This window comes from Cladophialophora yegresii (assembly GCF_000585515.1).
Source record: "Cladophialophora yegresii CBS 114405 chromosome Unknown aczIN-supercont1.2, whole genome shotgun sequence".
NCBI classification, from domain to species: domain Eukaryota; kingdom Fungi; phylum Ascomycota; class Eurotiomycetes; order Chaetothyriales; family Herpotrichiellaceae; genus Cladophialophora; species Cladophialophora yegresii.
Genome location: NW_006913046.1, coordinates 1231500 through 1253995, shown reverse-complemented (window position 1 = coordinate 1253995; position 22496 = coordinate 1231500). Strand labels below are relative to the sequence as shown.

The window sequence follows — 22496 nt, the reverse complement described above, 5'->3', positions numbered from 1 at the left end:
CAGAAGGCAAACCACCTGTTCGATCCTAGAAAGGTATTCCAGGAGGGTACGGTTGATATTGCCAGAAGGGAGGACAGACGACCGCTTTGAGCGATATTTTAGGCAGTTTCGCCTTTTGCACAAGGGCCGATGGCGACTGAGGTGATAGATGTCGGATAGGATGAGATGTTTTGATTGCATGTGTCGCACGCGGTTCGCCAAAATTCGGTCCACACATCGTGCGACGGGGCGGTCGATGGGTATGACCAAACGCCAAGTCGAGACATCGGCTCTATCATACCAGTGGCGTGAGCTCGAGGACTTGCCTGTCCATGTATCGTTGTTGTCCGGGACGGACAGGTGAATGGGATCGTCTTTGTTCCTCTGTCCAAGGTTGAGATGGCTCGAAGTTGCCGGAGGTCCGGGGGCTTCAATATCCTTGTGACACTAAGCTGGCTTCATGCTCTCAGAGGCCCGACACCACTCTAGCATGCGTGGTGACATTCGTGGGCACACAGGAAGCTCCCTCTCCGCTGGGGCTTTGAAGTGGCCTGGGCGCTAGCCTTTTTGAGTGTCTTGCTCGGTGTTGACCTTTGGCATCGTCTGAATCTTCTGGTGAATCCTTCTAGTTCTTCTTCTGTGAGGCAAGATGCACCAGGCTGACTTGGGCCTGTGCAAGCACCAAGCCATGACGAGTATGGTTGCGATAAGGACCGGGAAGAACGACGACCCTCTCACCAGCGAAGAGTGTCTTCAAGCGCCAAACACAGCTGTAGAGAAGACCGCAGCGACGCTATTTTGGCTTGACTGAGGCTTTGCTTACCTTTGCCAAGGAAGAGGCTGTTCGTCTCAAGCTAAGTAGCAAGGAACATACCCGTACCCACTCTGATCTATAATACCTGGGCACGCCGACGGAAAAACACACGGGTACCCGGTTTGCCATATTATGGAGTCGATCATGTCGGCATGTTCTTTGTCGTGCACGTAACCTAGCCTCTCGTCGAGAGCTATATCCGTTGATTCGCGACTCTCGGCAGAGGCAGACAGCGCGTAGGGCAACGATTTTTAGGATGTAGCCTTGGTAAAGCACTCCCTCGCGGCGCTCTGTAAGAGCGTAGGTAGACTGGACTCGACTCATCGTCGCCGATTCGTTTTTGACCGACGCCGATGCACCACTTACGCGAACCATTGAACAGAGCTTTGATGCCGGCAAGTGCGGATATACCGTCGTGGATTCGGGGCCTTGTTTTTGTTGTAGTGTTGTGGGCATGCGGTACAGTGAGAGATATACAAGTGCTGATGAGCCGTCTTCGCTGGTCGAGCAATGAGGGTCGAGGTTTTCGAGCCCAGGTCCATGTCTCTGATCCGACTCCTGGTCGTGGACAAAGGTTCGGCCCATACCAAAAGCTCTCGAGGAATAGATCGAAACTGTCGTTGACCGTTATCCACTCTCAAACCGTTCAGCATCGCATGCACGGTCTTCCACGCGACAAGCATGTATCCGCCACCTCCAGTCCCCTTGGAGTAGTGCAGTCCTCGCGAAACTCCGGATTGGCTCTGACTCGTGTCGGGCTCGACACTGAGTCTTTCGACTCCTTTGCCTCCTTGCTCTGTCTTTGGCTCCGCTCCATGCTTTCCCATCACTTGCATTTTGATTCACGATCGATACGACTCGGAGGACAGGCCGTTGACCTCGTGGCAGAAAGTGTTACTCGGTGGCTGCGGCTTTCACGCCATGTCTTTCTCTGCGTCCGCGCCTTCCATCCCGTCTTCTCCATCGTCACCTTGTTCGTGGTCTTCTGTGTCAGCTTCTTCCCATATCGAATTCCGCGGTCACTTCGCCGAAAAATGCTTAGGTGCATTGGCGGCGTGGTGCCAACCTCGCGCAATGCCTTTCTTGCCTCTGCCCCTGATGCCACAGCCCTGCCGGAGTCGTTGAATAGTGTGCTCAAGAGTCTCTTTGCATCTTTGCCTTCGGCGTGGCCGTAGGTCCGTAATCACCACGTCGTATTGCGCGCCTTGAGACGCATCGAAGGTATTGATGACCAAGCTGGTGTACTTGCTATCTTCGGCAATCAACTTGTTCCGAGCATGCGCATAGAGGCGAGCTTGTCCATTGTAGCCCGTCAAGATCGCGAGCTAGTACCCTGCTGCTCCTTCAGGTAAGAAAGACCCTTGTCAAGGGGGGCACTAGGCATCGGAGCTGGTGGCAGTGGTGGCGAACTGCCATGCACGGAACTCCCCGGCAACGTTTGCGGGCGCACGACCAACGTAGATATTATGGGGCTTCGGCTGCTACTGTCGGGAGAGTCGAACTCCAGCCTGTCGATGTTGCCTCGCAATGGAAATCCGCTGTCGGTAGTGGTCGTACCTGACAGAACAGGGCGATCGACGAAGGGCACCGAAGTTTCGAGTTCGTGGTACACGGACCGGTCAAATCCGTAGGAATGCCGATGGAAAGGCGTGCAAAGGACAAAGCACCCGGGCGCAGGTATGTATATATATATATATAGAGAGAGAGAGAGACAGGCACAGAGAAAAAGCTGGGGAGGGACAGGATGGAAAAAGCGAGCGACGGAAGGGACGGGGGTACTTATACCTGAGATGAGCTCCCCTCTTTCTGTTTGAAGGGCCGGGGCGTCGGGAACAGTCAAGAGACACTGTGAAGAGCAACACTGGATGACAGACTGTGGGAGTCATCGAACAGTCATGAAGCATTCCTGGAGAGAAGCGATGCAGTGCCGAGTGAAGGGCGCATAGTCCTGCGGAGATGAGCAAGATATCGAAATGACTTCAAGGGTCCCGGTCTCTGCCTTCGACTGGTTATGTACAATGTGAAGCGTGAAGCAAAACAACCGAACGTTTTGTGCGTGAGTGACATCTATCCAGAGGTCAGTCAAGTGCCGTTGCTGTGAGTCACACGAGGGGAAGATCAAACATCTTCATCTTCATCAAGGGATTTGAGTCAAGGTCGACCAAGGAAGGGCAGCTGTGCAGTGACAGGTCTGGACAGCTCATCGTTCACTTCGACTGCTGTATGCTGAATGATGAATCCTCCCAGGGACACATCACACCATGTCGCATCACCTATTTTTCTCAATTCCCTATTTCGGTCCCTCGATGAGCACCTTGATTGCCTTTCCGGCTTTCACGTCCTCGAATGCTTGTTCCGCGTCTTCAAAGTTGACTTTTCGGCTGATCAATTTCTTCACATCCACCTTGCCGCTGCTTGTCAAGTCGACCGCCATCGCGTAGTCACCGGGGCCGTATCGGAAGCTGCCTCTCACGGTTAATTCTTTGGTGCATGCAGCCATGATAGGGAAGGTCATTTCGTCGCGGCCCATCCCACCCTGCACGTAACTGCCCCCCATACGGAGGACGTGGATGGCCGTCTGGACGCTGGGTTCTACGCCACTGGCGTCGATAGCGACGTCTGCTCCCGAGGGGAGGTCATTGTCGTCTTTTATCTTCTGTGCATTCTCTGCGGCTGATACTTTCGACGGTACAAAGGTTGAAGTTGCTGCGAAAGATTTGGCGAAATCAAGTCGTTCGGTGTTGATGTCCACGGCAATAACCTTGCTGGCACCCAACGCCTTGGCAACAGCGCAGCAGAGCAGTCCGACGGGCCCGGCACCGAAAACAACCACGGTATCACCATGCTTGATGCCCGATTGCTTAGTGATATGTACCCCCACGGCCAGAGGTTCCATCAACGCGCCCTCTTCCAGCGACATGTTCTCCGGTAGCTTGTAGCAGAAGTCCTCCGGAAGAACATAATATTTTGCCAGGGTGCCGTCGTATGGCGGTGTCGCCGCAAATGCCATGTCCGGGCAAAGATTGTATTTTCCTTCTTTACATCGCACGCAATGCCGGCATGGTATACCTGGCTCCATTGCGACGCGGTCCCCCTTTTTCACACTCTTGACAGCTGATCCAACCTCGAGTACGGTCCCCGCAGACTCGTGTCCCAGCACCATAGGATCTTTGACCACGAAATGTCCGATCCTGCCATGTTGCCAATAGTGTACATCAGAGCCGCAGATGCCGGTAAAGTTTACTTGAAGGAGGACATCGCGGGGTCCGTTGAGCTTGGGAATGGGACGGTCTTCGAAGAGGACGTCCTTGACGCCCCGCAGGACGAAGGAGTTGTTCTCCTGCGTAGTGTCAATATTACAGTGCAGTTGCAGGTACACGACAGCGCCACCTACCTTGGTCTGTGTTTCAGAAGACATGGCGGCGGCGAGCAAGTCTGGAAGGTACGTAGCTTTCCCCAATGGGTGGAAAAAAGGTCGGGCAGGGCACAGATGGCAGAGAGGTCGACCGGTTGAGGGTATGAGTTTTTGCTGCAGAAAATCGGCTATCAAGCTGGCCTTGTCCCATGCGGACCGCCTTCCACTGTGAGAAATCCAGATCGTGACGCCAAAATCAACACACACCAAATCCAAACCCTCTTTGACCACCGGAGGGGTCGCGCGGCCAGAGCACTGAGATATTAGCCTAAAGAACACCAGTTCGTGGCGCAAGTGTCTGGTGCGGGGCTTGACGATTGGTGTTTGCCAGCAATGACATAACGCTCGCCAGGAAAGTGCCTCTTCTGTGACAAGACGCCAAGGACCACGTACTTCGGTAGACAGATTCCCGAGCTGGGCGTTTAATGGCCCGCTTCGATCTGGACGATCTTGTCGCAGTTCAGAAGGCCAAGAGGGTCAAAAGCTTGCTTAAGCTACACCAAGGTATCAGTTTGGAGAGCAAGGAGGACAAGGCAACGGAGCTCACCTTGCGCATTGCGTCGACAGTGTCTTCACCAAGTTCCTCACGGAGATATTCACGCTTCTTCAAGCCGACGCCGTGCTCGCCCGTGATGGTGCCATCCATGGCTATAGCACGTTGAAGCATGCGATGAACCAAGTCTTCCGCAATCTTCTTTTCGGTTTCGTTGTAGAGTAAAATTGCTTTCATATCGTCAACGCATAAATCGAATAGTAGCGTCCAAGTACTCACTGTGAAAGTTGCCATCACCCACATGGCCACAGATACCGCCAATCAATCCACTGCGAGCCACATCGTCGTGAGTCTCCTGGATGATGTCGGCTAGCCTGCTAATGGGAACGGCCTGTCTCGGTCAGTTGCAAAATCAATCAGAGCATAGAATATCACTTACTACATCCGTAGTCCAGACGTGATCGGTGCTGTTCTTGCGCATAGCCATGACGCTCCACAGTGCTTCCTTTCGAGCACTCCAGAGCTCGGACGCCTCATCGTCGTTCTTCGCGAACTCGAAGCTTTTGTTTTGTGTACTTTTGGCGAGGCTCCTGACGATCTTGATTTGCTCCTTGACACCATCCGGCGTCCCGGCAAACTTGAAGAACAATGTAGGCTCTTCCTGCCACGGTCTGCTGGTCATGCCGCTTTTGTTGATACAGCGCATTTGGACGTCGTCCAAAATTTCCATTCCTGCAAGCTGAATACCATCACCGACTACTCGTGCAACGCATTCAGCAGCGGCATGGATGGTGGGGAAAGTGGCAACAGCAACGGACTGGCTCTTAGGCAGTACAGTGATCTTCAGTGTCGCTTCAGTGACGATTCCAAGAGTACCTTCGCTGCCAATGAACATCTGAGTCAAGTTGTAGCCGGCGCTTGATTTCCGAGGTCGGCGTCTGGTCTTGATGACAGTTCCATCCGCGAGGACAACGGTGAGAGAGACCACCCAGTCACGCATCGTTCCGTACCTGTAAGCATTCGTCCCCGAACAGCCGGTACCAACCATGCCTCCGATTTTGGCGCCTGGGCCTGGATCCGGTGGGAAGAACATGCCATGGGCTTTGAGCTCTTCGTTGAGATCCTCCCAGCCGAGGGCTGGCTGGACCACGATATCGAGATCTTGAGGACTGAACTCAAGAATTTTGTCCATTCTGCCCATATCGATGCAAATGCCTCCTCTTGTGGGTGCAAAGTGGCCTTCCAGACTGGTGCCGCCGGACAGCGCCGTGACGGGGATTTTCCGATCGTGGCATACCTTCATAATCTTGGAGACTTCCTCGGTCGTCGCAGGGTAGACAATGGCAAAGGGAACTTCGTTAGGTTTGGTCGTGTAGGATGACCATTCTGAGCCGGAATGCGCTTCGAGGTCATCGGGGACTGTAGAGACGTTGTCTTTGCCCACAATCTGAGCAAAGTCTACCCAAGCAGCTTGCAAGTTCGACGTTCGCGTATCGTGCTGAGGGGGCTGTGCTCTCGAGAGAGGTGTGGTCGAAAATACTTCAGGCGCTTTCTCGCCTTTTGTTCCGAGATAGTATGCTCCGGCTGCGACCGAGAGGATAACTATTGTTGTCAGAGTGATGGACACACCATGGAGACCAGAGGCATACCAAAGCTCAGCCCAAGAGTCCTGCCCGCAGCACCTCCACCTCTTTGCGCTTGGGCTCGTATATAGTTCTCCTCCGAGGCTCTTTCGCGCTTCAGCCTCTCTGCGGTGCTTTGATATAGCTGGCCTCTAAAAGAGAGGTTTCCTTGTGAGTCATCCTTGCCTCTTTCTTCACGGCTCGAGGACGAAGTATGGAACGACCGCGTGGCCGAGACTGCTGGTCTGTAGGAACATTCCCGTTCGAGGCATCGGAGGAGGGAGCTTGCTGGACGTCGAAGTTGCGAAAGTGAATTCATCGTGAGCTGGAGGCGGACCGACCACAAAAAGTTCGCTGCCACTCTTCAACGCATTTCTGAATTTCGTCGAAGGTTTATAAACGTATATCTAGGATCGTGACGCGGGAGGAGGCAGCGACGCCGTGATTGAGCTGCCGGCATGAATTGCGGAGAAGTCGTGGGAGACGCTGGCGCAGTTGTCGACTGAGACGCGACCCTACACACAAACTGACGAGTTCCCGAGCTTTCCTCGAGCAGTCTGGCCCCAGATTTTGAGAAGTCCGAGTGCTTGGCTCTGACGGTTGCGTTTCGTTTGTCACTCGGCCATCTCTCAAGATTGAACTAATGGTCTGTCGCTGTCCTAAAGGTAGGCAGGTATTCGCCTATGAGACCGGAATGCACTGCGTTCCCGAATCTCACCCAGCGTCACGAACGGGAAAGGCTTCAAGTTTAATGCCTGGTTCAACTTCATCGTGGAACGTTTTCTGGCGCCGTTTGTTGACCGTGCCAGTGGTCTGACTGTGCACCGGACCGTTCACCATCTCATCCAAACACCAGGAGCAAGGTTGTGAGCGACGTCTTCTGCTCAGCTTTCGGACTCGGGAGGACAATACGAATGTAGCTCATCATATGATTTCTGCTCGCTGTTCTCCCGAGAAAGCTTCGCTACAAGCAGAGGTTCCCGTATTAGAATCTCTAAGGAAGATTCGGTCTAGGTCGCAACCGAGCGATGTTCACCCTCCATCCAGCTTGCTCAGGTGCTCCAGCGAGAGGTATGTGTTCGGCTGCAACTGCACCTTCTTAGGATGCCGAGCACGACCACTCAATAATCAACTCCAGAGCAGTTCAGTGAATTCTTCCAAACATGGTCAGTGGGAGGCACCACCCCAGCATGTCCGTCCATTTCCGGAGCATTCTGATCATTGCAGCTACCGTCTTGTTTACTGCGGGCAGATCTAGGTCATGCCGCAAGGCAAGATCCATACAGATGCTAATGCCTAGCTCAAGCATGTCTCGAACGGTCTCCCATGGCTATCTTGAGTCCACTCCGCCTGGAGATCCCCGCATGGCTGGGCCAAGATTCTTACCCGAGGAGAGTGTAGCCGACTTCGTGGAAGGGCGTATTTGACATTCATGTAGTCAAGGCTTACATTCCCGCCGCGACACCTTCAACGGACATGAACAAATTCTAGACACAAGCGCCGACAACATCAGCTCATAAACATCTCCGAAAAGAGACTCTCTCTGTCGAAATGTCCTTCTCCAGCATCCCGATCCTCGACCTCTCGCTTGCGCGGGACCCCACGACCAAGCCGCAATTACTCAACGAGCTCCGGCACGCCCTGCTGGAAGTTGGCTTCCTGTACATAAAAAACACAGGCATCCCTGAGAACTTAATTAATGAAGTTATCTCGTTGGGCAAAGCCTTCTTCGACCTCCCGGAGGAGAAGAAGCTCGAGATCGAGATGAAAAACGCGCCCTCCTTCCTCGGCTACAACAAGCTAGGCATGGAAATCACCCGCTTCAAGACCGACTGGCGCGAACAGATTGATTTGTCGACGCCACACCCAGTACCTGGGCCAGATGATCCCCTGTACCGGAACCTGCTGGCCCCGAACTTGTGGCCCGACCCGCACGCCCTGCCGGGCTTCAGGGACGTGTACGAGGATTATATGGCCAAGATGGGCGACATGAGCATGGAGTTCACGAGCCTGATAGCCGAAGCAATCGGCTTGCCGAGGGATGCGTTCGCACAGTTCTTCGACGATGCGCAGCAGCATAAGCTCAAGATTGTCAAGTACCCTGACTTGGAGGAGTTGGGGGTCGAAGGCGAGGCGCAGGGTGTGGGGCCCCACAAGGACAGCATGCTGACGAGTTACTTGCTGCAAGCGAGCCATCATCGCGGTTTGCAGGTTCAGAACGCGGAGGGTCAATGGGTCGACTGTCCGCCTATTGACGGCACGTTTGTGGTCGCCATCGGGCAGGGCATGGAAGCGTTGACACAAGGAGTGTGCCAGTCGACAACGCATCGTGTGCAGAGTCCAGCGCGCGGTTCGGGGGCCAGATACAGCATCCCGTTCTTCCAGGGTGTGAGTTATGATGCGACGTTCGAAAGTATGGACGTGCCGGATTCGGTGAAGAAGCTGAGAGCAGATATCCTGGAGAAGCGGGGAGGTCAGAGGCTCGATGATATAGAGTTCACCTTCATCAAGGGCATGTGGAGCCGATTAGGCGAGGCGACCTTGATGAACAGAATTAAGAGCCATCCCGACGTTGGGGAGAGATGGGTAAGTGCGACACTGGCGTCTTTATCGCCAATGACACAGTTGCTGACCTTACCGGCTGAAACAGTATCCTGAACTTCTGAAGAAGATCCGAGCGGACCAGGCGGAAGAAGCAGCCAAATTTGCGGCCACAGAGAAGCCGGCTTCGACGAAATCAACGCCCCTTCCCACACAGCCACAGTCCATATCAGCACACTGATTGTCAGAGCCTCCGATGTAGATTAGTATAATGGACTGGCTAGGTAAACGTCAGGACAAGATCGTTCTTGCAAGTCCTTAGCTCGGTTCAGATAATGTGCGTTTCAAATGGTGGCCAGGATCCTCTCCCAGCCCGGATTGAAGAAAAGGGAGTGAGGGAAGCTTCTCCCTAAACGCGCGACTTGTGTTTGCAGCTACCAACCGCCAGACAGATCTGAGGCAGAGTTATATAGCTCCATTTTAGTGAGTCTAAACACCCAGCTTGTTCTACAGCTTCGCACAGAGTACCTGCCCCATCACAATTTGCCTGGACCATTTTTGAGGTTCCCATGTGCTTAGCCTGGAGCATAGGTACGTGGACTGTACCCCACCATGAGCCGAAACTCCGACCTTGCCCCTCTCCACCCGCCACTACTTTCAATACGACAAGCACCCAGCTGCTAAAAACAAAGAAAGACCTTTCAAAAGAGCCCAAAAAGATATCGACCGCGGGAAGATTCGAACTCCCAATCTCTGGTGTAATTCTAGACCGAAAACCAGCGCCTTAACCATTAGGCCACTAGAAACTCGGATATTAGCATGACTATAAATCTGCTGCGGTGGTGATAAACTAACCGCGGCCGAGGATCTTCTGTGACGAATTTACCACGAATTTACGGCATTGAAATTCATGTTGCTTACATTTTTGCTCCGCAGCATCTTGAGTTGCGGCCCCGCGGCTATGATTGTGCATCCATGCTGCCGTTCATTCGATCAACTCCCACCACCTACTGTAGCTGTCTGACGGCTCTATGACAGGTAGAAGCTCATTTCTCCTCCACAGGTGATCCTATCAACGGGGACATCTTTCTGTCCAGACAAGCAGTCGTTACTTGCTACGCGACATAATTTGCATTCGGCATGGTCCTACCGAACGAGACCATCAGCATCGATCCGACGCAGCACCGCCAATTTAATCCTACCAATTCAGCCAGTCTGACATGAACTCGCTCCAAAAGTCCTCTCCGCCGAGTTCTGGCTCCGCCTTCGATGTGCTTGAAGTCTCTAGGACTCGAGCTAGGGCAGGTTTGTCGTTCTCGAGAAAGGAATTGACAAGCTCGTATGCTGAGCCTTGGTGACCTATGTCGGCGGAAGAAACGTCCCGGTGTGCTTTAAAAGACTGGGCCCGCTCCGCCACTGCGACCAATATCCTGTCCAGCCAGCTCAGCAAGTGCGGCGCACGCAGAGCAATGTCTGTTCCTGGTTCCGCTTGCGCCAAGGTGTCGCGCAGGGATCGAAAGCGTTCAAGATAGTCATGCACAGCCCATGGACGTACTGCCCCGCCGGCAGGACCACCAGTGGTTGCTAGGGATCCAAGCCGAGCCAAAAGAAATAAAGTCGTGATCAAGTGTGCCCATTCAACAATGCCCATGCGAACGAGGTAGGACAACTCTTGACCGAGGATATTCGAAAGCACTCGTTGGAAGTGATGGACACAAACTTGGACATCTGTGGGCGATGGTGACTTTGCGCTCGACAACTTGAGCAGACTGTATGCTGTGGTGAAATGGAACGTCGATCTTACAGTGGCTGAGGTCTGTGGGTGCAGGAACTTTGTCTCCCAGTCTTTGAGCAAGTTGGGTCCTGGTTCTGGAAGCTTTGCAGCACTATTCGACGTATCGGTAGTGATGTGGTGGCTTGCCACGAAATGCAACAGCTCTACCAGCGCTAGGGCCTCTTTGTCTTGCGGTCTTTGGGATATGGTCGTCAACATCCTTGCAGCATTCCTCAGACTGTCGATGCATCGCATGTTCTCCGCTCTGTCGTACCCGAGCACACTGCCTCCGCAGTTGAGGTAGTAGCATAGCACGAACGTCCTGATTTCGTTGGGGTCTGCCTCTTGCTGCGGTGAAAGGATCCTCGCCTTTGAGAACTTCTTGGGAAATCCCAAATCGGCAACCATGCCGTTTGCAAGTTGCAGGAACTGGTAGACTTGGTGCGTTTCCGACTCAAAGCGATGGTGGTACCAGGCCAAGTACGTCAGAAGGCCCTGAAGGAGCTCCAGGCTCGTTTGTCCCCTCACAATAACTCGATCAGCTAGGACATGCCGGAAGAGGTGGTCTGCTTGTTTCTCGAACTTGGGATCAGAACTGCCTCCTGTGAGTATTGCCGCCAGCAGTAACACGGGACTGGATGCGAAAAGAATGCTCAACAGCGCCTTCGTGTTCGCCTGAGCAGCTTCCGCGGCCGCTTGTGTAGAAGCGACTTGGATAGCAAAGGGCACCGCTTGCGCCATCCGACGGTATTGGTCAAGGAACGTCTTCGCCTGCTGGAGCTCGAGATCCCTGCAAGCAGGCCATTGATCGATTGCACTAATTCCCAACTTCAAGAGCAGAGCGTGGCCGAACGTCTCCTCGTTTTCCCGGCGGGCTGATGCTATTTTGGGTCGTTCCAGTAACAGAGATTCTTCTGCTGATCCGCCAGGACCGTCCCTGTGCGCCTGCCCGGACCCGGTATCTGCGGTCTGGGACCCTCTTCGAAGTGCAGCATGGTTTGGGGCAAACCGGCCTTTTTTTCTGGTGCCTGTTACCTAGGTCGTTCGGTGTGCAGTGAGATAAGCGCTCACCTCTTCAGAGGGGCTGTCTTCCTAACCACTTCATGATGGACGCATACAACCCCAGAGCGCTCACATCTGCTACCGTCAGTCCCGTTCAGTGCAACGACCGTCTCAAATAGCAAAACAGAAGCCAGCCAGAATACAGTATACTAAGGGAGGCGCACCTTCTGCATATCCCCGCCCGGTTGCCGGGTAGGCATCGAGACTTTCGAGCTCGACAGGGCTCACATGCGCGTCTGTACGAGCCTTGCATTAGCGATACGAGCATGCGTACATGGGTCATACCCAGGGCAGATCATGGGTGGACGATGAACACAGCACAGTAACAGCGAGCGAGGGATAAAATCCAGGAAGGACGGAAGTTCGATCGTCGGACCGACGGTAGCGACGCCAGGATTGGTCGGCACCCAGGACTGTGGCTCCGTGGATCTGTCGCTAACTTCATTCAGCCAGTCTCGCCAGTACACAGTATATGGAGTATCAGCCGGTTATATTGCTCCTCGCATTCCTCAAGGATGCATAAAGAGGTTCCCGTAAGACTACTTCCCGAGAACTCATGATCATCAAGCACAGTACAGTGCTTCTGCTTGAACGGCCGATCGGTTACTCGTCATCTTACTCATCATGCTACCTGCTTCTGCATCGATGCGAGCACAACGACCGAGACGTGGGTATGGTCACACCGTTCGATTATCCACGATCTCTTCAGTGAAAGGAACAGCAGGATTCTCGTCGTGCGTGCGATCCGGCCTTGCAGCTCATCATCCCCTACCATTCATGGCACGTAAGGCGCAACCGCCGCAATCATTACCCCGGACGTTTCCCTCCAGATTCCCCTTCTCAACAAATTCGACTCCCTCCCGAAACACACACTTCAAGCCCATCACCACAGCCGAACACGCATCTCATCTCGCCAGCCAACGCTTCAACCGGCCCGTGAGCCCTCACCTCTCGATCTACCGCCCGCAAATCACCTGGTACTCGGGCGCGCTGATGCGCAACTCCGCCATCCTCATCACCGCACCGATCTATATCTTCGGGGCGGCATACTTGATCGCTCCGCTTGTGGGATGGCATCTCGACAGCACCAGCGTGGTTGAATGGTTCGCGTGCCTGCCCCATGCCACGAAGCTGGCGATCAAGGCCGTCTTTGCGTTTCCGTTCTGCTTCCATATCGTGCATGGGTTGAGGCACCTAGTTTGGGATACGGGGATGATGTTGACGAATAGACAGGTTGCGGTTAGTGGGTGGCTTGGGTTGGGGGTTAGTGTGCTGGCAACGGTGGGGTTGGTGGCGTACTGAGTGAAAAAGGAAAAAGGATACAGAAAGCGCCAACTCAAGGGCTCTTGCACAACTTGAAAACAGACACGCGTATCCAAATCTTTACCATACCATACCATATCATACCATATCATACCATATCATACCATATCATACCACATCATACCATATCATCTCACAGCATACCTACTTCGATTCAACACCCCCAGCTTCTCCCTCCTCTATTTGCGCCCCCTTCCCCCTCGGGACGTCAACCTTATGCCTTTTCTCCCGCGTATCGCAGCCCAACCACAACAGATCCGGCCGACTATAATGCCCGCAAATGTCGAGGAAACTGCGCGCCATAATCGCCATGCTGGGATCGATATCCGCAATCACGAGACCTTCCGCCTCAGGTTCCAACGGCTGGGAAAGCACGCGGCCGTCGGGTCCGATCACGGCAGAAAATCCCCCACCAGGACTATTCATTAGCATGCTCTGGCTTGTGCCCATGAGGTCGATGCCCTTGGGCCCCAGGACCGTCGTGGCGTGCAGCACGAACGTCTGCGTTTCGACCGCGTATGTTTGGGAGAGGGTCTGGCAGCCTAACGGGCACGGAGAATGGAGGTTAGACTAATTGGTTCAACTCGCCACCGCCAGGCGGCATTCCCCACGGAATAATTAGACACCGTACTCACCCTCCTGGGACATACTCCACAGCTCGGGCCCCTGGTGCGGGCTCAACGGCGGCCATCCCGCGACGTGGATATCCTCGCGCTGCGTGGCCGTGTGGTATTTTAGTAGTGGCTGACAGTGTTCCCAGCAGTTGAGCGCCCCAACGCGCTTGCCGTTGCCCAGCTTTGTCCCCACGACATTCAGCAGACTGTTACCGCTGGCATCACCGAAGATGGTGCGCTCCATGTGCGTGGGCTTCAGCTTGCGGCGGTGCATTAGCACCTTGCCGTCCGCGTCGATGATGGCCTGCGCGATATACACCGAGTTGTGGTCGTTCTCGGAGAAGCCCAGCGCGACGACGACGCCGTGCTCCTTTGCGCACGCTTGGATGGTGCGCATCTCGGCCGAGTCCACGGATAGCGAATTTTGGATGTATCTCGTCGCGAGCACGGGGTCGACGGGGCGGTGCCTGCGAACGCCCGTTAGGAGAGACGATACGCGACCAATCCATCATGATGCACCACCCACCATATCCACGCTGGGTAGCCTGGGATGAAGGCCTCTGAGAAGCCCACCAGTTTGACGCCTTTGCTGGCCGCTTCCGCAATGATGGAGCAGGTCTTCTTGACCGAGGCGGCGAGGTCGAGCCACTCGGGCTCGTACTGGGCTGCTGCCACGCGGAGGGTGGATGAGGGGGGTTGTGCGCTGCCCATGGTGCGAAAGGTCGATTGTGATGGATTGCTGAGTGACAAAGAGATTGTTCACGGCCCCTAAGAATCACCAAGACTCTGGGTGTGTCCTTTATATCGTGATTCCAGTTGAAATATGGCGCCAGGCAATGGAAGTCGAAGCGGATGCGAGCCTCGCGATGTGAGCTAGTAGTATTGAAGCAAGCGAACGACCAGCTGCGTGGGCAGGTACCGGCTGTCCGATAAGTAAGTGCTTCAGCTCGAGTTTACCATGTCAACCTTCTCCGGCGGTACACTTCACGTTGAGAAGTGGCCGGCCGAGCCGATAACATCTAGATCCCACGTACTCGAGGGTATCAGTAATCTGTCAATTAGGCGTCAGCCCGTTTGAAGCCAGAAGGGTCCATGGAGGGGCTAAGTTAAGGCCCTCGGGCTTCTCGTATCGCTCGACGCGGGGTTGCAGGGGACCTTCAGGCCCTCCTTGTGTCACTCACGGCGCTATTTCCGCTCCCAAGAACTGGACTCGTAGCTGGTCGCCTTGTATTGTCGCTAGCTTATCGAGAACGAAACGAGAAAGATAGCTGCGGGCGCTGACAGGATCGATCCTATCGACAAGCGACAGAGTAGGCTCCCGCCGCTCTACAACTTCTCAAACAGCATGAGCCCTGTCCCCTCCCGACAGCCAATGTACTCGGCCTCCAGATCGCCCTTCTTCAAAACGCACAGCTCAACCCAGATCGAGAGCTTGCCGTTCTCGCTATGCTTGCCGCCTGGCCCATACGCCTCGAACGTAGTCTGCCGGAGTTTGACGTGATCCTTGAACGAGCGTCCGGCCAACTCAAAGTGAGCAAGATCGAGGAAATACATCAGCTGATTCGTCTCGGCCACGGCGTCCGTGTCCACTTCCAAGTCGACGCCCGGGTCAAAGGTCGGCTTGGGCTTTTCGTGGCCGATGTTGAAAGTGAAGGAGACTACCCCGTTCTTGTTCCGCTCCGTGTCCAGGTGGTTCATCCAAGCGACAGCATGCGGGGCCAGCTTCTCCTTCCAGGTCTCGAGCTCCTCCTTCGGCAGGTTGGGCTGTCTCTGGCCTTCCCGACAGTAACACAGATTATCCGGGATGTTGGTAATCTTGACCCTTCCATGCCTGATATTGCTTGATGTAGAGGCTTTGGCGAGATCAACCACTTGCTTACCGGCGTCTGGCTTTGCTCTTGCAACAGTCACGAGCGGCGATGTAAAAGTGTCGCTTGAGTCGGTGTGTTCGTCGGGATTTTCACTCAAACGATGTCGATAGACACCCCAGTATCCTTCGTCGGAACTCGGCTTGAGTCCGAGCATGGTTGCCAGGCCAGACGTTTCGTGCTGGTTGGCTGCGAACATGTACCGGGATTTGGGAACGGTCATGACTTCGCGCCACACACCAGCGTCATCCGGCAAATTGTCCCAGAACTGTTTCAGTTCGGGTGTTTCCTTCCAGTTGTCGTAGTCCGCGGATTTGAGCCAGTATGCCACGAAAACAGTCGATCTGGGACCGTCCCTAGGGACACCATGGCTTTCATCTTGCAGGTGATCAACCCTACCGGCGGATTTGCTGAGTAGGGTGTACAGGTCCGAAATTATCTTCTTCTTTTCGGTCGTGAGGCTATCATGTTGCACGCCGAAGAGACCGTACGTGAAGACGAGACCTACGCCCTCCAAGTTTGCCAGGAATACCATTGTAGTGCAAGAGTATAAGCTGCTAGGTGAAGAACCTGGTCAATTGGAAAGTCGAGAGAACACTGCTTCTGAGTTTTAGTCGACTCGATATAACCTTTCTCACCTTCCCAGAGAGTACCTTCCTTGGTACACGCTAGACCTCGTATGTTAAGCCATTTGCAACGTGTACACTGGGATTGGACCGAGGTTGGCAGAATGCGAGTTGCCATAATTCCGCCCAGGATTAGCGATAGTCTCAAGACCAGACTCGAACGCTAGCAGTGAAGAACGAAGCTCCAGTAAGACTCACCAGTCGCGGTTTGGCCGATTGTCCTACGTATTGGCTGTGTTGATGAAGGCCGAGTGCGAAAAGGCTTGGTTTGGAGTCCTTGTTTGATGACGCTTTCCATCTACAAGCTGCAGAACGATTCTGCCCGCTCACAGCAATATGAAGAGAACATCGCATGACACGTGCCCTCTGCAACAGCTGAGCGTAATTAGTCGTGAGTGTTTTGGATTCTCAGCAGCCAAATGAACGCGTGAAACACGAGGCCGGCAGCCACGCCGCCAAAGCCGGAGAGGAACAACGTCGCACCGTCTGATGTCAGTGAACGACTGCAAGAAGCGGACAGGACAGCGCGGCGAGCACCTCTTGCACCATCGGTTCGATTCTCCCATTCAGCCTCTCTATCGACAACGGAAGGGCTGCTCTGTAAGAAGAAGGTGTCCCATCAGAGCGAGCAGAGAATCGGGGTGTTGAAAGCTGGAGGTTTCACCGCGATGGATCGTGATAATCGCCAGGACCTCGGATGTCACTTCCTGAGGTCATAATTAGCAGAATGAAAGACGTCAGTCCAAGCACGAGCTCCATCTCGAGCACATGAATACATTACCCCGGACTTCTTATGACCACATCGACATCATACCGAGGTCCGAACACGAGTACAGAATAACTCAAGTGTTGAACCTCGATCGCTGCTCAATTCTACGCCTTGCGTTCTGTGTGTGATACTCCGTATATTGATTCCACATCCCGCAACACACCATGGCCGGCGGCAAAACCCTCAAAGAATCCGCGGCCTCTAACCCCACAGCCCTGGGTGACCCTGTCTCGCTAAAGGCCGAGAAATCCGACACCTCGCCCACGGAACAGGACCGGCCGAACAAGAGTCCCGAGGCGAAGATCGAACAGGACAAGCCGAATCAAAGTGCCCAGAACCCAGCGCTTCAGGGTGGCGTGAACGGCGTCAAACAACTCGCGCCCACGGAGCAAGACATTAATCAGAGCACGCAGAATCCCACGCTACAGCCGTCGGGTAAGCACAGTGCGAGTTTGAAGGAGCTTGCGCAGAAGGATCTGGGACAGGCGGAGAAGGGGAACCGCTCGATGATCGGGGATCCAGTCAGTTTGAAGGCCGAGACGAGCGATACGGATCCAGTAAAGGATGGCGCCGAGGAGGAGGATGGGACTGGACGGGGTGGGAAGACAGGCAAGGGTAGAGATTCGAAGCTCTAGGCTTTGTTTGTTGGATAGCGAGCGCAAGTGGTTGTCTCGCTGAGTGGCATGAAGGCCTCGACATCATTTGGGAAAAAAGTGTACGCAACGTCACGCTTCGAATGATTGCATGTTCTATGCTTATTTCACATTTCTTTACACTTTCGATCCCTCGTCGCTCGCCTCTCAACCTCGCGATGGGGTGGCGCCGTCCTTCATCGTCGTGATGGCCTTGACATTTGCGTAAGCCAAGATCCCGAGCGTGCCAAATTCCGTCCCAATACCACTTTCCTTGACGCCGCCAAACTGGGCCTGAGGTCCCGCCGCCGGGTAACTGTTGATCCAGACCGACCCGGCCTCCAACTTGTCCGCGACCTCCTGCAACTTCTGCGCGTCCTTGCCAAACACCGTGGCGCCGAGGCCAGCTCTAGAATTGTTGGCCCGGCGGATGACCTCGTCGACGTCGTCGTATTTTTGCACCGGCACGATCGGGCCAAACGGCTCTTCCTGCACGATCAAGCTGTCGTCGGGCGGGTTGTCGACGATCGTCGGGTTGATGAAGAAGCCGTTCGTCTCGGGGACGTCGCCGGACCCGAGGGCGAACTTGTATCCATGGTCCTTGGTGTCCCTGAAGAAGGTCTTGACTTTCTCGTACTGCATACTATTCTGGATGGGACCGAGCATGACGCCGTCGTCGTTCGAGGGACCGACTTTCAACGACTTGGCCACGTTGACCAGCGCTTCTAGGAATGCGTCGTAAATGGAGCTGTGCACGTAGATTCGCTTCGAGGCGATGCAGACTTGCGAGGTGTTGAAGAATGCGCCCTGCAGACAATGTGGTCAGTGGTAAAGTCCGTGTGGCAGGAAGACATGGGATCAACGTACCATGGCAACCATCGGCGCAGTCTTTGCGATATCTGCGTCTGGCAACACAATCGAGGGGTCGTTGCCACCCATCTCCAGGGTGACTCTTTTGACGGTCTTGGCAGCAGCGGCCATGACCTTCTTGCCCGTGGCGATCGAGCCGGTGAAGCTAATCTTGTGGATGTCCGGGTGGTCGACCAGCGCGGGACCCAACTTGTCATCGCCCCCGAGAGCCTGGACCAGTCCCGGAGGGAACACTTGGTTTGCGATCTCGACCATCTTCAGTGCGGTGTATCTGCTCGGTCGTCAGCGTCACGTTTTCCCACAGGGTTCTTTCGACATACGGCGTGAATGGGCTCGGCTTGACGATAATGGCATTACCCATCTGCACTGCTGGCAACACCTTCCCCAGGCTCAACAGCAAGGGAAAATTCCACGGGCAGATCGCCGCAGCGACACCCAACGGCACAAACTTGTTCACGATCGTCCGATCCTCGAGATCGTACGTCTCGCCCTTGGGCTCCTTCATGTCGACGTGCCACTGGATGAATTGGGACACGCCTTTCACCTCGGCGGCTCCGAATTGGCGGGGTTTGCCAGTCTCTTTCAGTAGCAAGTCGGTCATCTCTTCCTGATAGGCCTCCATGGCGTCCTTGAAGCGCGCGATGCGCTCAGTGCGGTACTCCCAGGTCGTGGTCTTCCACTCCGCGTGGGCTTTGTTGGCGGCAGCGACGGCATCTTCGATATCTTCCGGTGTGGCAACAGGGACATCCCAGTTGGGTTGCTTGGTGGTGGGGTCGATGCCGTGGTACTTTTGCTTCGAGCTGCGAGGCGAACCGGCTACGATGTTGGAGAAGGTGGTGAAATCGATTGTTTCAAGTTTCGAGGGCGCCATGGCGGATGATCCTGTAGAGTGTGGCGTAGCAGTTATGTGGTCTGTCTGTTTCTCTTCTTCTGTCTTCTGGTTATGTAGCCAGATAGTAACAAAAGAGGGAAGCACAGCAGCAGTCATCGAGGTCGTGACACCTACTTATACCTACACGATCTAACCCATAATCAATCTGACCCGAGTCCAGAATCTCATTGTGCTGACACTATCATCCCGTGCACAATGGCCCTGAGACACGTTCTAATTACTGCCGGGGCGGCTGGTTACATGTGCTCGTACGACTTGCTGGGTGAGGAACGAGACCAATGCTTGCCGACTGTATTCCAGAAGGTGGACTGCCCCGCTCCCCATTTAACTAGCACGAGTCAGACGAGGGGTACGACGGGGCCGTGCGCACTATCCCCGAATGCCAGTACTGGGATTTCTACACTTTATCAAAGTCCTTCGTAGTACTGTGTACCAGCTATACTGTCGTAAGCGCCGGCTGACCACGTGAAGCCGCGTGCATAAAAGAGAGGGTAAGTCCGCAAGAGGGCCTGATAAAGTTCCCAGTGAACAAGGATCGTTTAGTAGTTACCGCGCATTATTGTCACCGAAGCCGGTCTAGAAGCACACACGGAGTTTATGCTGTAATCAAGACTGTTTTCGACAGAAGGGCCAGCCAGTCACAGAATGCATAGAAGTGCCAGGTACTGTCTGTTAGCGTTGCCGATGTGATGCGGCCGAGTGAGCGCATAGGTAGAAGGATAACTCCAATATCCACAGAGGTTGAGGGAGCAATGAGAATTCCCCTGACCTATGAAATTCGTGCAAAGGTCAATTGCAGTGCCTAACCGGCCGAATGCAAAGTTGGTCACTTGTACTTGTTCGACTCGGATCCCAAAGCACTCAGATCCTTCCATCCGTCGGACATGCAAGTCACAAAAAATGGGTCTGAAGTCAGCAGGAAATACATGAGTACGCGCAAGCCGTCGAAGCGTGCCTGGGAAGAACAGCATTGGGAACAAGAGTGTTTGCCATCAATTCTGGGTTACTAATATTACATTACCAGGTGTCCCCGATCTCGCCCATGGCCGTGCGTACGCGTGAGTATCAGTGGCGGCGTCAAGTAGTAGGCCCATAATTCCATGAGAAGCTCCACAAGATAAACACTCTTGCTGACATGCAGTCTTTTCGTACCGGAACACCATGTCAGCGTCCGTGACAAGCTCAGATGCATACATGTCTGTAGAGAGTTGTGTCTGACTGCGAATGCAACTGGGGATTGATCGATCACTAAATATGCAGTGAACTTGGGGCGAGATGGGGCCAGCTCGGGTGAAACTCCAGGTCTCCGCTTTTTCGGCCGTCTGTCGAGGAGCGGACCGCCATCCTGGATATGTTCGATCAAGCCCGCTTGAGCAGGACGACGAACGTAGCTTTCTTGGTCTTGGTCTGCACATGATCGAGGTATGCCTCCAATTCCTCATCTTCGTCGATGCGATAGGGGATCTCATTGCCGCCAGCATCCTTCTCCACTCCATCGATCCGTTCCGCTGTAGAATTGGGATACTTGTTGGCAAGTAGCGTTCGAAGCTCCTGCACGGTATGATTGGCCAAGGAGCCCAGCCAGAGTTTGGTTGTCGTGTACATGGTGGACTCCGGATGTGGCCGGATATACACGGGCGTCAAAGTCGAGACCTGTGGAGTACCAAGATTGTCCGCCACCTGCAGCAGGTTAGGGTCAATCTGGAGGTCCGACAAATCATTCTGTGGCGCAGGGTGGGACACCTCGCTGAATGGGTTGGCAGGCGAAGCGGCTGCATACGAATTTGCGGCGGGTGCAGTAGTCGGAGCTGGCGCCCCATCAGTGGCAACCTCAACTCGTGGAGAAGGTTGTGTAGGCTTGCTCTTCCGGAACGTTCCCTTCTTCTTGGCGCGATCGTCTCGGACGCGTTTCATGACATCGCGACACAAGAGTTCCATGGCATCGAGCTTCTTCTTGTGGTCGGGATCGTTTTCTGGGCCCGGTGCCAAAAGAGCCTGCAGGTACGCGTTGTTGGCGACCCAGCGGTCTTTGAGATCCTTCCACTTCTCAGGGCCCATCTCCAGTTTGCTGGTGTAATGCTCCGACTCGAGGATGTCGTAGAACTCGCCGCGAATTTGACGACTCTGGTCAGGATTCAGGCCGAGAACGTTCTTAGATTCCAAGATCGTCAGTCGTTTGCCCATGGTGCGAATGCGTTTGGTGACGTCGGTGCAGATGACATCCAGAGCGAGCTCTTTGGACTGGAGGTTGGATGTGTCCTGCCACACCACGCGCTGAAGAAGGGCACTCTCGCGAATGAGACGATCTTTGATGGCTTGCCATTTCTCAGCACCAGCAACAGTCTTTTGGAGGATCTGCTCTTCTTCGCACATGGCCTGGAACTGATCGCGGATAGCCCGATACTCTCTCACCTCGAGACCCAAGATATGCCTACTCTCCTCGAGTGTAGTCTCGGAAGGGAACCGAGGTGGGAGCCCCACTGGATCAGCTGGGAGGCCGGCATACCCTTTGGTTCGACGACGACGCTTCCTCTCAGCCCAGCGCTGGTCACTGATTGTCTGCAGCTCTTGAAGTCTCTCCCTCTGGCGCTCGACAAATTCCGGTGGTGGGTCGTCCAGCGCTTGAGGTTCAGTATCTTGAGCAGCGGTTTCTTCATCCTTCGCAGCCTGGAGTAACTGCGCTTCGAACGCAGCGTCAGTGTCATCACCAGGCGCTTGTTTGGCACCGTTTGGAATCCGCATGAGCCAGCGATTTTTGGCGCGTAGTCTCATCAGCTCACGCTCCTTGATGTCGTGACCTTCGGCTTGAAGGGTCTGGAGCATGTTGCGCTGACTGTAGTTGGCCTCCCAGAGCTCTTTCACACGTTCGAGAAGGTCGTCATCGCGGAAGGTTGGCTTGCGCTTGGACGGGAAACCCCATCGCTTGAATTGAGTCTGAAAGGCGCGCTTGGAAGGTGCGAAGTTGACCGTGTCGCGCATGTGCTGCATGATGTCCTCGAGGGACTGTTGTTATTAGTGGCTGCGGCGATGAAAGAAGCGTGAGTGGGGTGGTTTCGGGCATACCTTTCTCTCCTCGATGTAGAGTTTGTAGCACACATCTTTGTGCGGTTCCCAGTTGTACACCTACACGATATCATTAGTCGAGTATGTCTTTGCGCGAACGACGGCGGCCATGTATACCATGATGCTTGGCCGTAAAGCC

General features: G+C 54.4%; 10 protein-coding genes across 10 annotated transcripts; 3 read left to right on the top strand and 7 right to left on the bottom strand.

Moving 5' to 3' along the window:
* Positions 1 to 3083: 3083 nt before the first annotated feature.
* A1O7_02377 (D-xylulose reductase A) lies at positions 3084 to 4211 on the bottom strand (the record flags this gene model as incomplete). The annotated part of the gene is made up of 1 exon (XM_007756409.1): positions 3084 to 4211. One exon carries the CDS (start codon positions 4209 to 4211, stop codon positions 3084 to 3086), a length of 1128 nt encoding a protein of 375 aa, XP_007754599.1.
* A 419-nt stretch (positions 4212 to 4630) lies between these two features.
* Positions 4631 to 6642, bottom strand: A1O7_02376 (D-lactate dehydrogenase (cytochrome); the record flags this gene model as incomplete). Its single annotated transcript, XM_007756408.1, has 5 exons — positions 4631 to 4702; positions 4756 to 4931; positions 4981 to 5092; positions 5141 to 6303; positions 6351 to 6642. 5 exons carry the CDS (start codon positions 6640 to 6642, stop codon positions 4631 to 4633), a joined length of 1815 nt encoding a protein of 604 aa, XP_007754598.1.
* A 1232-nt stretch (positions 6643 to 7874) lies between these two features.
* On the top strand, positions 7875 to 9105 carry A1O7_02375 (uncharacterized protein; the record flags this gene model as incomplete). Its single annotated transcript, XM_007756407.1, has 2 exons — positions 7875 to 8909; positions 8974 to 9105. The coding sequence occupies 2 exons, from the start codon at positions 7875 to 7877 to the stop codon at positions 9103 to 9105; spliced, it is 1167 nt and encodes a 388-aa protein (XP_007754597.1).
* A 957-nt stretch (positions 9106 to 10062) lies between these two features.
* A1O7_02373 (uncharacterized protein) lies at positions 10063 to 11379 on the bottom strand (the record flags this gene model as incomplete). Its single annotated transcript, XM_007756406.1, has 1 exon — positions 10063 to 11379. The coding sequence occupies one exon, from the start codon at positions 11377 to 11379 to the stop codon at positions 10063 to 10065; it is 1317 nt and encodes a 438-aa protein (XP_007754596.1).
* Positions 11380 to 12477: 1098 nt separating this feature from the next.
* Positions 12478 to 13002, top strand: A1O7_02372 (succinate dehydrogenase (ubiquinone) cytochrome b560 subunit; the record flags this gene model as incomplete). Its single annotated transcript, XM_007756405.1, has 1 exon — positions 12478 to 13002. The coding sequence occupies one exon, from the start codon at positions 12478 to 12480 to the stop codon at positions 13000 to 13002; it is 525 nt and encodes a 174-aa protein (XP_007754595.1).
* A 165-nt stretch (positions 13003 to 13167) lies between these two features.
* A1O7_02371 (uncharacterized protein) lies at positions 13168 to 14348 on the bottom strand (the record flags this gene model as incomplete). Its single annotated transcript, XM_007756404.1, has 3 exons — positions 13168 to 13565; positions 13659 to 14104; positions 14164 to 14348. The coding sequence occupies 3 exons, from the start codon at positions 14346 to 14348 to the stop codon at positions 13168 to 13170; spliced, it is 1029 nt and encodes a 342-aa protein (XP_007754594.1).
* A 615-nt stretch (positions 14349 to 14963) lies between these two features.
* On the bottom strand, positions 14964 to 16040 carry A1O7_02370 (uncharacterized protein; the record flags this gene model as incomplete). The annotated part of the gene is made up of 1 exon (XM_007756403.1): positions 14964 to 16040. One exon carries the CDS (start codon positions 16038 to 16040, stop codon positions 14964 to 14966), a length of 1077 nt encoding a protein of 358 aa, XP_007754593.1.
* A 1024-nt stretch (positions 16041 to 17064) lies between these two features.
* A1O7_02369 (uncharacterized protein) lies at positions 17065 to 17535 on the top strand (the record flags this gene model as incomplete). Its single annotated transcript, XM_007756402.1, has 1 exon — positions 17065 to 17535. One exon carries the CDS (start codon positions 17065 to 17067, stop codon positions 17533 to 17535), a length of 471 nt encoding a protein of 156 aa, XP_007754592.1.
* A 165-nt stretch (positions 17536 to 17700) lies between these two features.
* On the bottom strand, positions 17701 to 19273 carry A1O7_02368 (uncharacterized protein; the record flags this gene model as incomplete). The annotated part of the gene is made up of 3 exons (XM_007756401.1): positions 17701 to 18339; positions 18400 to 18673; positions 18723 to 19273. 3 exons carry the CDS (start codon positions 19271 to 19273, stop codon positions 17701 to 17703), a joined length of 1464 nt encoding a protein of 487 aa, XP_007754591.1.
* Positions 19274 to 20653: 1380 nt separating this feature from the next.
* A1O7_02367 (uncharacterized protein) lies at positions 20654 to 22477 on the bottom strand (the record flags this gene model as incomplete). Its single annotated transcript, XM_007756400.1, has 3 exons — positions 20654 to 22297; positions 22358 to 22417; positions 22475 to 22477. The coding sequence occupies 3 exons, from the start codon at positions 22475 to 22477 to the stop codon at positions 20654 to 20656; spliced, it is 1707 nt and encodes a 568-aa protein (XP_007754590.1).
* Positions 22478 to 22496: the final 19 nt, after the last annotated feature.